We start from the raw sequence: 15,372 nt of genomic DNA, 5'->3' as shown, positions 1-15,372 counted from the left end.
GTTCATAAAGTGCATGTAATTTTAAAAAGCTATGACTCCAGTCTTTGACGTGAGGTAGATCCACTATGTTGGAAGGCAATCATATTTAAGCACACTGAAATAGTATTTCTGTTGGTGTTTTTTTTCCACAACCAAGTCTTTGATAGAGATAAAAATAGCTTAACTTGCAATTACTCCAGGATCTTTTTTTTTCTTCCAAATTAGCAGAGTTCATGTTCCTTTTGATATAATTTAGTAATAGCCAAGGACTAAGAGAAGTTTTTTGTCAGTTGCTGTTATTTTGTTTCCTTCCTGTTTTTCTGCCCTCTCTGGAAGAAAAACAGAAGTGGCCTAGGGGTGATGTTTTACTTTTTTTTTTTTTTTTTTTGAGTTGTGGGAAATCACCTTTTTGACAGTTATAAAAACTGCTTTATTACTCTTATTGACAGATGACTCAACCAGATGTTCTCTTACTTGTGCAAGAAAGTCTCCAGAACAGTGGTAAGAAAAAATTGCTGCCTTCTCAATTTCATTAAAGTATTACTGCTTAGTGTTGTTGAATTCCACCTCTATTGAGGTGGAATTCAATTGAGGTAAATCACATGCTATTATTTTTTAGAAAGACGTGAGACTGAAAAATACTGCCGTAAATAATACATTGCAGAACTAACTTTGGTATTCAGTTTTATGACTATTGAAGTCCTATTATTTTTGTTAATATGAGAAATTTCTAGTGGAGGTTTTCTTCTACATTGTAAGTGAAGATGTCATTAAACTTAAGGTAGACTGTACTGCCCTTCTTTCCCCAGACTGCTGTATTAGCCCTGTATAGTACAGAAAGTAGCCTAAGCTCTTTTAATGTGATCAGCAACTTGGTAATGTACTTTCAGATTGTGGTTTCTTTTACTATAATTATGTGCATATGCCTGTTAGTGCAGTGAGGCCATGTACAAATGACTACATACAGAAACATGCTGTTTTTCAGTTAACGAATACAACTCTATGCACTAACACAGGCAAGTAAAGTTTAAGATCTTAAAAAAGTGGACATACTCAAACCAATTCAAGCATGTGCACGCGAAAAAATGAAAAGATGGGAAAGAAACTCTGTCTTTCTAAATGCAGATTGCAAAAAGTATCTTTACTACTTTCTTGCCTTGCTTTATGCCCGCAGTTGGGAAATTAGACCACATGGTCCCAAACATGTATATTAAACATGCATATATTTACTGACCTAGATTTTTCTCATTGCCACCCCCACCCTCATTGTATGTGAATCTTCTTGTCTGGTCAAATGACCATTATAGTCTTTGAGAATGGGCTTATTGTTCAACCAGACTGGAGGAATGAAGACCCAGATCCCATAAGAAGTTAGGATCTCTAATGTGTTTTGAAAGCAAGCAATATTTACATTAACATCTTGTGCAAAGCCTTTTTATGTGAGTCAGAAGATACAGGAACAGAACATCAGTCATTTGAGGTACCCCAGTGGCAAATGATGTTTTTCAAAGAAGTCAGGTGTCTGAATGGCTAGATAACATCAAGAAAGCCTTGTAATTTCAGAATTTTTGAGTTGGGTATCTAAAATTGTTTCATAGTTTCCTCTCTATCTAGCCCAGTGAAAGAGTGAGGCATCAAATATAACCCTTGTTTGGATCAATAAACTCGACTTGGAGAAAGGACTGCAGTGGCATCTGTACTTCAGTGTTAAGATAAAAACGTAGCTGAATTGTATTTGGAAACCTATATAAAGAATAAGAGGAAAAAATAAAAAATTAAGCATAGCAAGAAGACATTACATCATGTCAGTAAGCCTGTGCTATACTTACATTTACTATTTCTAGATTATCAGGGAAAATTTCCCTCTGTCTAGTACTGACATAATGCTCTGGGTTTTTTTTTCATCTTTCCCACTAACGTTCTTTTACAGATGTCATTGGTCTGTCTGTATGCCTGGATCACTGAAACCAGCACTTAACCAAAATATACCTGTTCAATTATACCTACTGTGTATATGAATTTTGAGAAGTTCCTTTCTTCTTGAGTATTTTCTTAACAGTGCTTTTCATAGAGTATAGACCATACTCTTCTGATCACATATGAAAAACTTGCTTTAAAAGAGTGACAACATTAATCTATCAGATAGTACTGAGTTATTTGTCTCAAAATTAGTCATTTTACTAAGAAGTTGAGCTTCTAGCTGTGCTCCTAGTTGCATCAAGTTCAGCATATTTTTTGTTAACGTGGCTTCTTCTTTTTCTTTCTCCCCCTCCTAGAATCTTTTATGGAAGTTGATGCAGATTTCCATGCTAGATTACCAGTGGTGATGTGCAGAGAAAAGCAAAGGTCTCGGTTGTCACTTTGTGTGTTCTAATAGTATATAGCAATGTAAATTATATGTACCAACATCTGAAAATGACGTTTCTGTACTAAATTATTACAGTTCCATGGATCTTGAAACACAAACTAACACTCATGGGCAAGTCATTCCTAGCCTAGAATAAGAGGGTAAGGGTTGTTCTGTCCTCAGCTGCGTATTTCCCAATCCCTTCAACCATTATGGCTTCCAGCATGCACCTTTACCCTTCCATGTGGGATAACTGCTTAAGCAGAAACTTTACTTCCTTATGGGTAATATAGATACCATATTAAATTACGGATTTCTGTAAGGGTAAGATCAGCTTGCTTAGCTTCACTAGTGTTTTGAGAACAAGTGAAAGACATTTTATTTTGCCCATTTAATAGATATCACTTAAGATTCATGAAACATTCTACAAACAGTTACTGATACAGAAATACTGCCTGTTATTTGCTGCTACCTTGATCTTTCACTGTTTGAAAATGTTCCTCATGCTGTGGAAACAGCATAGAATTTGTTTTCTGGTGGGTGTGGTATGGGAAGATGTTTTTGATTCATGAAGGAAATTAATACTGTAACTTTTTTGAATTCAGTGGATTAATGTCATTAGAAATAAATACTTACACCTGAATTGTATTTGAAAACACTTTTACAGAGAATTATACTGCATGTATTTCCAACCTAACTGTAACTCAAACTGATTTTTCCATGCTTCTTTTAACGTAGATACAGTGTCTTTGAGAGGCTGTTAAGTCTTCCCTTACAGCCTTCTGCTACACTATTTTGTGAGATGTCATCTGACCTATGGCTGTTGTTACAAAACCTCCAAGATCTTTTACTTTGTTTCTTTTTTGGGTTTTAGTGGCCTTATTTGTAAAGTGAGTGCAGGGAATGAGAATGCTTGTCTGACAACAAACCATTTGGCTGCGCTTGGAAAACTGGAACCTACTGTAGTACCTTTAGTGATTGCCTTCAGGTACTGGGCAAAGGTAAGAGTCATTTGTATTCCCCTTCTGTGAATAAATATTGAATGAACATTGGTGCTATGCTGGTAAGACTTTAGGTATGGTTTAGAAAACAGTTGTTGAAACTGTCTTTAGAAAAAGAGTTGGGAAAAGGGTATTTAAATTTTTTTAGAAATTGTAAACTTTCTAAATTATGTAACTATCATTTGTATGTTATAATGTTCCACTAAGTTTCAAAAGTGGAATTTTAAGCTTCAGCCAGTGGCATGCAGACTGTAAGTATCCTCCTCTGTTACCAAACAAGTCAGAGAAATGTATATGAAATGGAATTACCTGTTTCCCATAAACTTAATGCTTCATGAAAAAATTAAAGGACAAAAGCTGCTTGTTTCCACATGTAGATGAAAACTTTCTTGTAAATTAAAATGTGCTGTATGCTGTCTTTGCCAGTCTGCATCCTGTCGCTTTCATAATGTTATGGTAATAACATGACTCCAGCAAATATGCAGGCCTTGAGAACAAAGTCCATCTCATAAGAACTCAAAGATGTCTGAGTTTCTGTTAGTTTTTAATGGGACAGATTTATGAACAGTAATTAAAAGCATGTTTTTCACAGTATCACTTGAAACCTTAATGACTGCACAATTTATTTTTACAGTTGTGCTGTGTTGATCGTCCTGAAGAGGGAGGCTTGTCACCTTATGTGTTTGCTTTAATGGTTATTTTCTTTCTACAACAGAGGAAAGAGCCTTTTCTACCTGTCTATTTGGGATCGTGGGTATGTCTATTAATACACTGAATAGTATGAATGAGAGGACCAACTACTTGTGGTCGTGTGTAACTTGTCAGCTTCTTGCTATTCTGAGCAAGCCATAAGCCAGCCATTTCTTCAGGAATTCAGAAAGAATGTGAATTCAGCCAGACTAACACCTAACCTTTGTGTGCTTGGCTGTAAGGATGCAATTCACAATCTGAGTCAGTGCTCTGTTGCCCCTTTTGTGAGTAAGGAGAGCAGGGTGTTGAATAACGCACTTCGTAACAGTCTACTTCCTCATTTCTTCAGCCTTTCTTCCAGACTCTTGAGAACTCTGAATGCACACAGCTACATCCCAAAACAATGTCTCGGATTTTGACATCTGGTTCTTCAAAATGTAGACCATAGTTGGGGAGCACACTGGCGTGATAGCTGCCCGAGGGATCAGAGTAGGGATATAGAGCATGTATTTCCTGGATTTAGAAGCTGAAATGCATCCTAATATCAAGAGTTCTATAGTGGACACAAATCCAGAATCTAGTTCTCCAGGACACCATTCAGGTGTTATATTCATGGCACCCATTTTTGTTCTTGTAGTCACCTGTTTTATTTAGTGTGTGTGTTACAGTTTCTATAACCAATTACATGGGCCTTGCAGTTAACTATTTCCTTCAGTACATGACTGACACATTCCCAAAGCCTGTCCACTCTTTGCACTGAGAGAAATGTCCAATAGTATATGGCGATATAATTAAAAAATACGTATTTATGCTTGTGTAATATGCAAAGACAAGGTTCTGTGACATATAGGTACCCTTCCAAAAGCACCGAACCCTTGAGAGCTTTTTGTAGAGAGATATTTAAGGAGAAGAGAGAAGCAGATTGGGGCATATTCTGAGCCTGGAACTACTATTTTTAAACTTTGTTTTGTTTTACTTTGGCTTACTACCATGGTGTAGGGCAAGATTTAAAATTCACATGATATTTAGCTGTATGTTTCCTTTTCTGTTTCTTTTAGATTGGAGGATTCTCATTAAACAAATTAACTAATTTTCATCTGAAGGGAGTGGAGAATGATGCTGTGGTTTGGGAGCATAACCCCATTGATGATTCTGATTTGCCACAAGAAACTTCCTCTAGAAGGGGCAAGGTCTGAACCATTTAATTTACTTCTGTAGTAGTCAGCAGTCATTGCTGTTCTTGGAAAAAAAAAAACAACAACACTATCTTCTATTTTTGTTTTGTGTTTATGTTGCAAAAATCATGAGCTGAACTAAGAGCATTGCATGACTACTTGATACAAAGCTTACTATTTTTACCTGTCAAGAAGCTAGCAGGAAACAAGGTGTTATTTCAGACTCTCTGATAAGACCCTGGGTTTTAATCTGTCAATTCCAACTTTTTAAATGCAGCTTTTATTGCAATTGCAGGAGTATAGAAGCACCTATAAATTTCATAACATTACATTACAGAGGAAATACAAGGAAGTGTAACAGCTGAACACCTATGTGTTAAATATTATTTAAGCTTTTCTTCTGTAATTGACAGGTTCCCTTAGTATTTGATTCAGGACAGCAGTGTTCAGCACCTGCTGGTCAGCTCTGGGTAGAACTGCTTCGTTTCTATGCCTTGGAGTTCAATATGGCTGATTTGGTTATTAGCATACGACTCAAAGAAACAGTATCTCGTGAATCAAAGGACTGGCCTAAAAAGCGCATTGCTGTGGAAGGTATATATTCAACAAACTTCAAAGAGCTGTTACTTTAATTTTCTAGGGTATTGTCTTGGCTATTGACATTGTGTGTAATAACTTAGAATTTTTCAATATTGGACTGTGATTCCAAATAATATAGTAGAACATACTTTGAAAAAAATCAATTTAATATGTCTCTTGGGTATTTTTCCAACATTATCAAAAGTAATTAAGTGGACTTATATTGTCTTCAGCACAATTCATAGATCTTATGTCCCTACACAATGTCTTAGACTAACTAACAGTAGTATATTCAAATTTTGTAAGGATATAAGTGTATTCTTTCTAAAAAAGTTAACTCTTGCACTGCTGGCTCACTTCTTCTTTCTACTAGACCCATATTCAGTCAAAAGGAATGTGGCAAGAACTTTGAACAGCCAGCTAGTATATGAATATATTCTTCACTGCCTGAGAGCAACTTACAGGTATTTTGCCTTGCCTCAGAAAAAAAGTGCAAAATTGAGCAAAAATTCCTCTCCAAATGTCAATGAGGAGAAAATCCAAATGCTGGACCATGGAAAAGATGCTATAAAGCATGAAAACTCTGAGTTGCAAAACTTGGATGGTAGAACAAACAGAGCCATAGTGGAAGATTGCATAATGGAGACTACAGGTTTGACCGAGGCACATGGAATTGATCCTTCAAAACTGTGTGATGGCTCAGAAAGCTTCACAGAAGAAGAACTGGCTGATGATATAAGTCATTTGGGAATGGCCCATGAAGATTCAGACTGTATAATTGAGGAATTTATTCTTGGAGATAATGAGCATTTTAAACCGCATTGTGAGGAGACAGAAAGTGGAAATGAAGAGGAAGAAGAGGACGAAGAATATGAACAACAAAGAAGGTGGAACATCTTGAATACTGAGCAGAGAATAGATGAAGACAGTGATAGTGGAGATCTCCTTGCAGTGAATGAGCATGATATAGAGACGTGTAGTACTTCAGATTTAGAAGGTTTTCAAAATGCTGCACTTACAGAGACTGATGAGTTTGTCTTGGACTGCGGTGCTATAATGTATGACAAGATTGGCATTGATGAGGAGAGCACGGAAGGTACTGATGAACTGGATGAATCCCCCAAAAAAATATGTTCAGCACAGAGTCAAATATCTCAAAGTATTAACTCAGATGATGAGGAGGAAGAGGAGGAAGAACCAAGTCTTCTAAACCAGAGAGAGAGTGGTGGTGTAAGAGCTGGAGATGAACTAGATAACACATACACTGGATCTGGAGATGATGATGCACTGTCAGAGGAAGAAGATTTTTCCATCCCCAGTAAATATGAGAACATACATTTCGAAGAAAATGTGGATGCACCTTTGAGGATCAATTTGAGTCAAGAGGATCTTACTGAGAAGGGAAGTCTTTTTGAAGAGAATGCAGGAATAGAACAGTGTTTAGAATCTGAACTTTTTTATGAATTCAGTAAACCAGCTTTTACAAAGGGCAAGGTAAGCAAGCTGTATCAGAACATAAACGTATTGCTTATGTTCTATTACCAGTTATATCAAAGTGTTGCTCAAATTCATTAAAGTATTATAGTTTTTAAAACCAATCTTGATTTCTGTTCATGCAGTCTCCTACAGTAGTATGTAGCTTGTGCAAACGGGAAGGTCATTTGAAGAGAGATTGTCCAGAAGACTTCAAGAAAATTGAGCTTGACCCACTGCCAGCGCTGACACCCAAATTTTCAGTTATTCTAGATCAAGTTTGTGTCCAGTGTTACTGTAAGTTTTTTTCCTTTGAATATTGTTGTGCAGTAGAAAAAGAATTGCAAAAAATAATGAAATAACCACAGGCTAATGGTGTTATCAAGGGGGCTGGTTTATTTGCTACACTGCATCCAACTCTATTAGTTAAAATTCTAAGATTTGTAAGGGACTACTTTTGTAGTCCTTGTAGTCCTGTTTGTAATAGGACTACTGAGTAGTTTGTATCTAGAGAAACACAAAATATTTAGGTTTATTTTCCACACACTGGCTGTCTGATTACTCATCTAGATATGTTAGTATAATTTTTAAGAGTTTAATTTTGGGTGGGTTTTTTGACTGATAGTTTTACATTTTTATCTACTTTGAATTTCATTACTGTTCCTTAACTTGTGGGCTTTAGTAGACAAAGGCTTCAGTGTTCTAGAAAAAAATGGAGTCAAAATACTGTTTTGTAACACTTCTCCACTTTTGTTCTTTTCAGAGTGACCCAACTTTCCTCCTTTCTCTCTCGCCATTTCTGACCAGACAAAATGCATTATTTGTCTAATTAATGTTTTTATTTGAACAGGTATTTCTCTTCTACTTCATCCTTGCTTTCTTTCCTTCACATGTGATTCTTCTCTTGCTTTTTCTCTCCCCTCCCCTCCGTAAACCCCTCACTTGTTTCATTTGAATCTTTGCTGTTCACTCTTTCTACAGATCAGTTTGCCTAAATTGTTGTGTTTTTTTTTTAAAGATGATTTTGCTCCAAATATAGTAGAAGATCAGGTTCGGGAATATATAAGACAAAACTTGGAAGACTTCATTAGAGAGGATTTCCCAGGTAATTAGGCAGTTCTACCTTTATATTTATACTTTGGTGTGTTCATACTTGAGTGTTTTCCAAGAAAACGTATCATATCAGCATAATAAACACTTCAGTTTTAACATTTAATCTATATTGTTGCTCAGCATTGCTATACTTCATTACATTAATTTCTGTTTTAAGTCTTTTAAGGCTTTGGTTTAAGTCTTCTTTGACTTAGTCATATATACAGCACATTAGTAGGAAGGAACAATGGCAAGTTAAGGAGAAAGCAATCAAAGCAGTAGTGTTAACAGTTTTATAATTGTTATTTTAGCCTTATTCATTAGCCAGACTTCTCATTGTATCTGCTCTTATAAACACCAAACTTTTTGTAGTCCTTCCTACTGAAACTTACTAGTTTTGGAATATTTTAAAATACAGCCACAACATCTTACCTATCTGCAGAACCTAGCTATTTGAAGTTCTTGTTTATTTGTTTCTGGAGTTTATACCTGTAACATCTGGACCTTGGTGCATAGTCTTTTAAAATTAGTAGAAGATTTTTTTGGCTGGAGCCTGGTATGTGGACAGATATGTCCCTTATCCTGAAAATCTCTGTAGAGAGCAGCCTTACATTTTTTTTTTAATCAGATTTCAGCTGGGACCTGCATGCTGATGATTTAATTATTGGAAAACCTAACTTGTTTCTAGATCTGTCAGACTGCTCATTTGAACCAATAAAAGTAGAAATTCTTCCCTCATCAGCAATGTTAGTAAGAAAATAGGTTTTGATGTACCATAGAAAGATAGTAATGTTTTCATGTTTGTATTAAAAGGCATGCAGTGGTTTGAAGCTATATACAATTTGAGATTCTGTTTCAATATGTGGTTATAACATATCACACCTCTTACAGGAACCAGGCTGAATTTGTTTGGGTCGTCAAAAAATGGCTTTGGCTTCAAACAAAGTGACCTTGATATCTGCATGACGATTGATGGGCTGGAAACTGCTGAGGTAGTTTGGAAATTTTTTTTTTAATAAATGCAAAATTTTATGGTTATTTGTGTATCTAGTGTAACAAATTTATTATTGTATAAAAGCTTTTCAGATCAGAAGAAAACGTAAATAGGCACCACAAAAGCAGATTATTTTAGGGAGTTTTTGCTGTTGGTCTAGGCATGAGTTTAAGAACTACTCTCAGTAGTCCATTTTCTTCTGAATTCTGCACTACCATTACTTCTAGCATTAGCTGTGCAGATAAATAATATACCTTGTAGAATAAACAACTAGGAATGGGAGACGGTGGAAAAGAACATCAATCTCCTTTCATGCCTAATAGAAACTTTTTAAAAGCCTATGTTAAGGTGAACTATAGTGTTGAATTTACAGGTGCTATTTTGAAGCAATTTCTGGTACTCACATAATTCTGTACAATAGGAAACTCTCAATTATACACCTTTAAGCTTAATGGCAAGTAAAGAAAGGTTTGCCTAAAATACTTGTAGCACATACAACGTTCAGCTTTTTTTTCTTAATGTCTTAGGGACTTGATTGCATCAGAATGATTGAAGATTTAGCAAAAGTTCTCAAGAAACAGTCAGGTAACTTGCTTGAATAAAAATAAGTGGTTCTGTTTATGTGACTTCATTTGTTGTAGTGACAACATTCTGGAGGACTGCAGATGAAAATCATTAAGCTCTTCAGTATAGTTTTATCTTAACATTACTAAGAGTGAAGTTATATTGTGAACATTTGGATTTATTTTTGTTTGCGTATGTAGGTCTATGAGATGATAAAGTTATAGGACCAAATCTGAATTGGACAGGTAGCATATTTATAACCTACATGCATAAGAAAAACTTTAAGTTAAAGCTTGAGGCTTCAAGTTAGTAGTTATGTTGTATTTGTATGTTCAGTGCCTAATAAATTAATAGTAAAAGGCTGATAGAAGTTTGAAATGGGAATTCTTTCTGCAAGAAATTAGGATTTAATAGTGCTTCTTTTCACAGAATCATAGAATAGTTTGGGTCAGAAGGGACCTTTAAAGGCCATCTAGTCCAATCCCCTGGCAATGAGCAGGGACATCTTCAACTAGATCAGGTTGCTCAGAGCCTCGTGCAACCTGACCTGGAATGTTTCCAGGGATGGGGCACCTACTGCCTCTCTGGGCAACCTGTGCCAGGGTTTCACCACCTTCGTTGTGAATCTCACATGAATTTAATATGATAGGAGGGAACTATCAATGATCTCTTAAGCTTATTCTTTTGTAACATTTATACTGATCTTTGTTTTATTGGGGGGCTAAACATATATTTGTATATACTGTATTTAGCAGATTCATCGTGTTTGACAAATGCCTAAAATCAACATTAAAATATAACTGAAATATAATTTGTGTATCAACTAAGATTTTATTTTGTAGCCTTTTTACTACAGTTTGAAGTTATTTGTAAAGCATTTGATACTGTTATGACTGTATTGCAGTCATTCAGTAATTAAACATTTCATCCTAGGTTTAAGAAATGTCTTGCCTATAACAACTGCTAAAGTCCCAATTGTCAAATTTTTCCATGTCAGAAGTGGTCTTGAAGTAGACATCAGTTTATATAATACTCTGGTAAGTTTATCCCTTGTTTTTATTTTATTTTTTTAACAGAAAAATGTGGGTCTGCTTCTTGGGATTGAAATGATTGTTTTGTTGAGGTTCAGTAATCAACTGTTTCCAATTACCTATTGCAATTTTAGATTTCCGAACTACTTTTATCTGACTGTGAGTGGAGTCAATTGCACAATTGCTACTTTAGAGTTGTCACTTCTCTAAGAAAATATATTCAGCAATAGTAAGAAATAGTGGTCTAGCTACTTAAGCCTTTCTGTAAATGAGAAAGACAAAATAATAAAACTTCAGCTTTCCTACACTTCATTTCATGTAATGGCTTTTGCTTAGCTTTGAGACCTGGAATAGTGATTTTGAACCGAGCTTGCCTGAACAGGACCATGTGTTAGAATTTACAAAAGACCACAAGTTCTTGGCCAAATACTTTAAAAACAGGTCTTGTGGTTTTTTCAGTGTCTCTAAACTTCAAAAGCCAGTTCCTTGAAGCATCAAAGGAAAACAAGTTTTAATGCCAAGTATTAAACTTTCTGAGGTTTTTGCATGACCTCAAGGGGGGGAGCCTTGAGGAAGATACCTCAACCACTAAGTAAGTCAAAATTTTCTTCTTGAAGTTGTGCATCCATATGGGTCAGCTGATAGCTCCTACATTTCTGGGCTGAAATCTCTTAGTTCAAGAACTTACCTTCCACCAAGTATCTTGGAAAGGCAGTACTAGATCAGTTCTTCCCTTTCTGAAGTATTGTTCTGTGAATGCTGCTTTGTACCTTTTCTGCACATATTAAAGATGTTAATCAGCTTTTTAACAGAGCCGGTGATAACCTCATTGTTGAATGCTTCCTTTCTCAATAGACATTCTACTACGCAGGGCTTCACATCTGCATTTCTTGAGCACACCACTTGGAGTTTTTGGGGGTTTGTGTTTTCAGCTTATTCCTTCATTTCTTCAGAGCTCCTGTATTTTCTGTTTGACTTTCTTATATTTATAGGCCTTGCATAACACAAGACTCCTGTCATCATATGCAGCCATTGATCCTAGAGTAAAATATCTGTGTTACACAATGAAAGTCTTTACAAAGGTAAGTGTATTTCAGACGTGCTAGAAGAGTAGTGCTTGCAGCAAGAGACAATAAGCATAAAAGATACAAATTGTGTTTCTTCCCCTAGATATGTGACATTGGAGACGCATCTCGAGGTAGCCTTTCTTCTTATGCATATACTCTTATGGTGCTTTATTTTCTTCAACAGAGAAATCCACCTGTCATCCCTGTTCTTCAAGAGGTACAGTATATCAAGAAAGAAATGAATGTCTGTACACAGCATTGACCAGAAGAATGTCAGTGCTGAATCTGAAGGACTCTTCTAATGAGTTTAATATTATGCTTTCAGATCTACAAAGAACCAAAAAAACCTGAAATTTTAGTTGACGGATGGAATGTTTATTTCTTTGATAAGATAGAGGAGTTGGTGAGTAAATCAGAAAAGTTAATTTGAAATGGTATTACCTGTAGCTTTCCAAATGAAAAAGAATTCATTTTAAGAAACATTGTCCTCAAATGTCGTGGTTGAATATAGAAATGGAAGTGGAGAAGCTATTGCTTTGAAAATCCCAATGCCATTCTGAAAAGCTTTAAGAATATGGTTGGTTGTAATTCATCTGTGGAAAAAATCTACAAAATCTGAAAAAGTGACGATTAATTGCTCTGTGTGTCACATTACTGCGTGGAGATAGCTCCTACAAATACCAGCTGCATATCTAGTCATAGCTGGTTAATCCTGTTGAATAATTTTGTGTTAAATAAGCACATAAAATGAATTAATAAATTCTTTTTTGTAACAGGCAAAACTTAATGTTAGAAGTTTTATTAATTCTCTACTTCTCTAGTTAGTATTTCAAAAGTCTACCATTTTGAAATCAATGTTGGATTATTAATACTAATTACAAAAGGAAAGGAAGTATTCTGGTGTGTATTGTGTTTCTTTATAAAATAAGACTTCCATTGTTTGAATTTCCAAGTTATGAAAATTATTCTGCTTAATGTAAATACTGGAAGTAAAAATATTTCTGTCATTTTCAGTCAGTTGTTTGGCCAGACTGTGGCAAAAACACTGAATCTGTTGGGCAACTGTGGCTGGGACTTCTCCGTTTCTACACAGAAGAATTTGATTTTAAAGAGCACGTCATCTGCATTAGGAGAAAAAATCTGCTTACAACTTTCAAGAAGCAGTGGACCTCCAAATACATTGTGATTGAAGGTAAAAGCAAGTGAAGTAAATGAATATGTGGAATTTTTTTAATGCCCACATGAAAAATCTGGTCTTTCCACACGGTTTATTTATCTTTCTATTGCTAGATTATAAGTTGTTATTAGCTGATGTTTTGAAATCATTGCAAGGTTCCCATTGAGTTTCAGTAGGCTAAAAGTTATTCTTAGGGTGTTTTTTCCTACTGAAGAGAAGCTGCAAAGCAGACTTCATACTTCTCATGATGACAGTAACTGACAGAAAAATAGATTTAACCAAATCCTTTGAAAAAGAAATTAGCTGTAATGGTTTATCTCACAAATACTAAATTTAGCTGAGCCCATATTTACATGACCAATTTAACCCTCTGTGTGATTACACTGTTAAGTCATACCATGGTCTTTAGCAAGAAAAATGTAGTGACATGTTTTCAAAATGTTCCCTAAACTGCTTTCTGGCCCACATGACTTTCACAGAAAGAATTCTACTCTCTTGCCTGCATGTTCAACTTAATCTTTTACAATATTTCAGTCAGTTCAGAGCTGGACAGCTGTGATCCTTTGTCCATGGAGTGAATTTCTCTTCAATAAGTTTGCAAACAGTTCAATTTCAGTATATTAATGCTGCATTGGGAATAAGCTGCCTTGGGTTGTCCATTGTGTGTGTATACATTGCTGATCTTGCCCTGGACTTCAGTAATGCCTGTAATGCTTTTTGTACAGACCCCTTTGATTTGAACCACAATCTTGGAGCCGGATTGTCAAGAAAAAGTAAGTCTCCTGTTAACAAATTTGGGTACAAAGTGAAGACCTTGTCTTAGACCTATTTTACTGGCTTGTTTGCTGTTTGGATAATGTTTTCTCCTTTTTTTCTTTTTCTTCCCCAGTGACAAATTTTATAATGAAGGCTTTTATCAATGGCAGAAGGGTATTTGGTACCCCTATAAAAATATTTCCTAAAGAATATCCATCAAAAATGGTAAGTTGCTTCTAAGAACAGTATGTGCATGCTCTTGGGTGTATAACTTACGAATTGCAGGAGTGTGGTTACCCTCCTTTAAGCTCTTCTCTCTTAAATTTCAGCAGTACTCTAAAAATCGTTATGGGAGTTATTTTGTTTGAGTACTGTTTTCCTGTTGTTTGCATGTAAAATGTGTTGGCATGCAGAATACTCATCAAATCAGAGCTTCATTGTACAGGCTTACATATTTCAGTCCCTATCAAAACCAGATTACCATTTCTTAAAACTGCAGTTTTAAAAAAGAGTTTGCAGACCTGGTGGTCAGCAGGCTGCCTGTAAAGAAGGGACCAGTGACCAGTTAATCTTACCAGGTTCAGGAGTTCAGCTACACACACAAGGCTTATTCTTCTCTGTAACTCTCAACTGCTGTTTAACACTTGCTTATCTGTCTTGATTCCCAAGTGTACGGGTTTTCATTTAAATTTGTGATTTCTTCTTCAGGAGTACTTCTTTGATCCAGAGGTACTAACAGAAGGACAATTGGCACCAAATGATAGATGCTGCAGAATTTGTGGTAAAATTGGTCATTTCATGAAAGATTGTCCCATGAGAAGAAAGTAAGTATAGTTTTGGCATCTGTGTGGAACTTTTCCTTACGTTTGTTTAGAAGAAAGGTTAGAATAGTAATGCTAAAGCAAAACTTGCACATGCTGCAGACTACTTCCTTTACTGTTGAAATGAAAATGTATCAATACCAGTTTTGGCAGTGGTGGATAGTGTTGGTTTTTTAAATTTTTGGTCTGTGTTGAGTTATTACTTAACTTTTTCCAGCATCATCTGTAGTGTTTTTTAAGAGAATCTTTTCGTAGAAGGCTGCAAAACTACTTCGCTTAAGGTAGTATTGCTGACTCTGCACTTCATTATATAGGAAAGCAGTAGTCAAAGAGAATCTAAATGCAGAGCTAAATAGCTGTGTGCCGTGAAAAGCACTCCTGAGATCATTTTAAATATTTCATCTAATAGTTTTTACTTCTAGAATCCTGCTGTTCCCAGTAAGACACATTTGTCATGGGCACCGAAGCATGCAATTCATGTCAAAAAGCAAGACGAGAATGTCACAGCATTATTTTTCTTGAGCATAGACATGAGAACAATGTCCTGCTTCACATTCAAAAGAATGTTTCCTGATCCTGAGTAACGACATGTCCAAAATTCAGCATCTATCTTCTTCTAACAACTG

The 15,372-nt window shown here is 35.7% G+C and overlaps 1 protein-coding gene across 1 annotated transcript in view; it reads left to right on the top strand.

The window, feature by feature from the left end:
* Window positions 1-15,372, top strand: part of ZCCHC6 (zinc finger, CCHC domain containing 6) — a gene marked incomplete at its 5' end in the record, with an annotated part of 29,570 nt that overhangs the window by 7,643 nt on the left and 6,555 nt on the right. Inside the window, 19 exons of the mRNA XM_010292056.1 lie at window positions 429-480; window positions 2,256-2,325; window positions 3,201-3,327; window positions 3,962-4,081; window positions 5,076-5,207; window positions 5,606-5,786; window positions 6,145-7,265; window positions 7,391-7,541; window positions 8,263-8,349; window positions 9,228-9,328; window positions 9,858-9,915; window positions 10,828-10,931; window positions 11,918-12,007; window positions 12,096-12,209; window positions 12,318-12,395; window positions 13,007-13,184; window positions 13,895-13,942; window positions 14,059-14,150; window positions 14,634-14,749. Of these exons, the coding sequence (XP_010290358.1) occupies window positions 429-480; window positions 2,256-2,325; window positions 3,201-3,327; window positions 3,962-4,081; window positions 5,076-5,207; window positions 5,606-5,786; window positions 6,145-7,265; window positions 7,391-7,541; window positions 8,263-8,349; window positions 9,228-9,328; window positions 9,858-9,915; window positions 10,828-10,931; window positions 11,918-12,007; window positions 12,096-12,209; window positions 12,318-12,395; window positions 13,007-13,184; window positions 13,895-13,942; window positions 14,059-14,150; window positions 14,634-14,749 (3,020 nt within the window). The remainder of the gene's footprint in view (window positions 1-428; window positions 481-2,255; window positions 2,326-3,200; window positions 3,328-3,961; window positions 4,082-5,075; window positions 5,208-5,605; window positions 5,787-6,144; window positions 7,266-7,390; window positions 7,542-8,262; window positions 8,350-9,227; window positions 9,329-9,857; window positions 9,916-10,827; window positions 10,932-11,917; window positions 12,008-12,095; window positions 12,210-12,317; window positions 12,396-13,006; window positions 13,185-13,894; window positions 13,943-14,058; window positions 14,151-14,633; window positions 14,750-15,372) is intronic.

The sequence above is a fragment of the Phaethon lepturus genome, unplaced genomic scaffold (assembly GCF_000687285.1).
Source record: "Phaethon lepturus isolate BGI_N335 unplaced genomic scaffold, ASM68728v1 scaffold13530, whole genome shotgun sequence".
In the NCBI taxonomy this organism is placed as follows: domain Eukaryota; kingdom Metazoa; phylum Chordata; class Aves; order Phaethontiformes; family Phaethontidae; genus Phaethon; species Phaethon lepturus.
The sequence above is the reverse complement of the archived record's forward strand: the minus strand, read 5'-3'. Positions and strand labels throughout refer to the sequence as shown.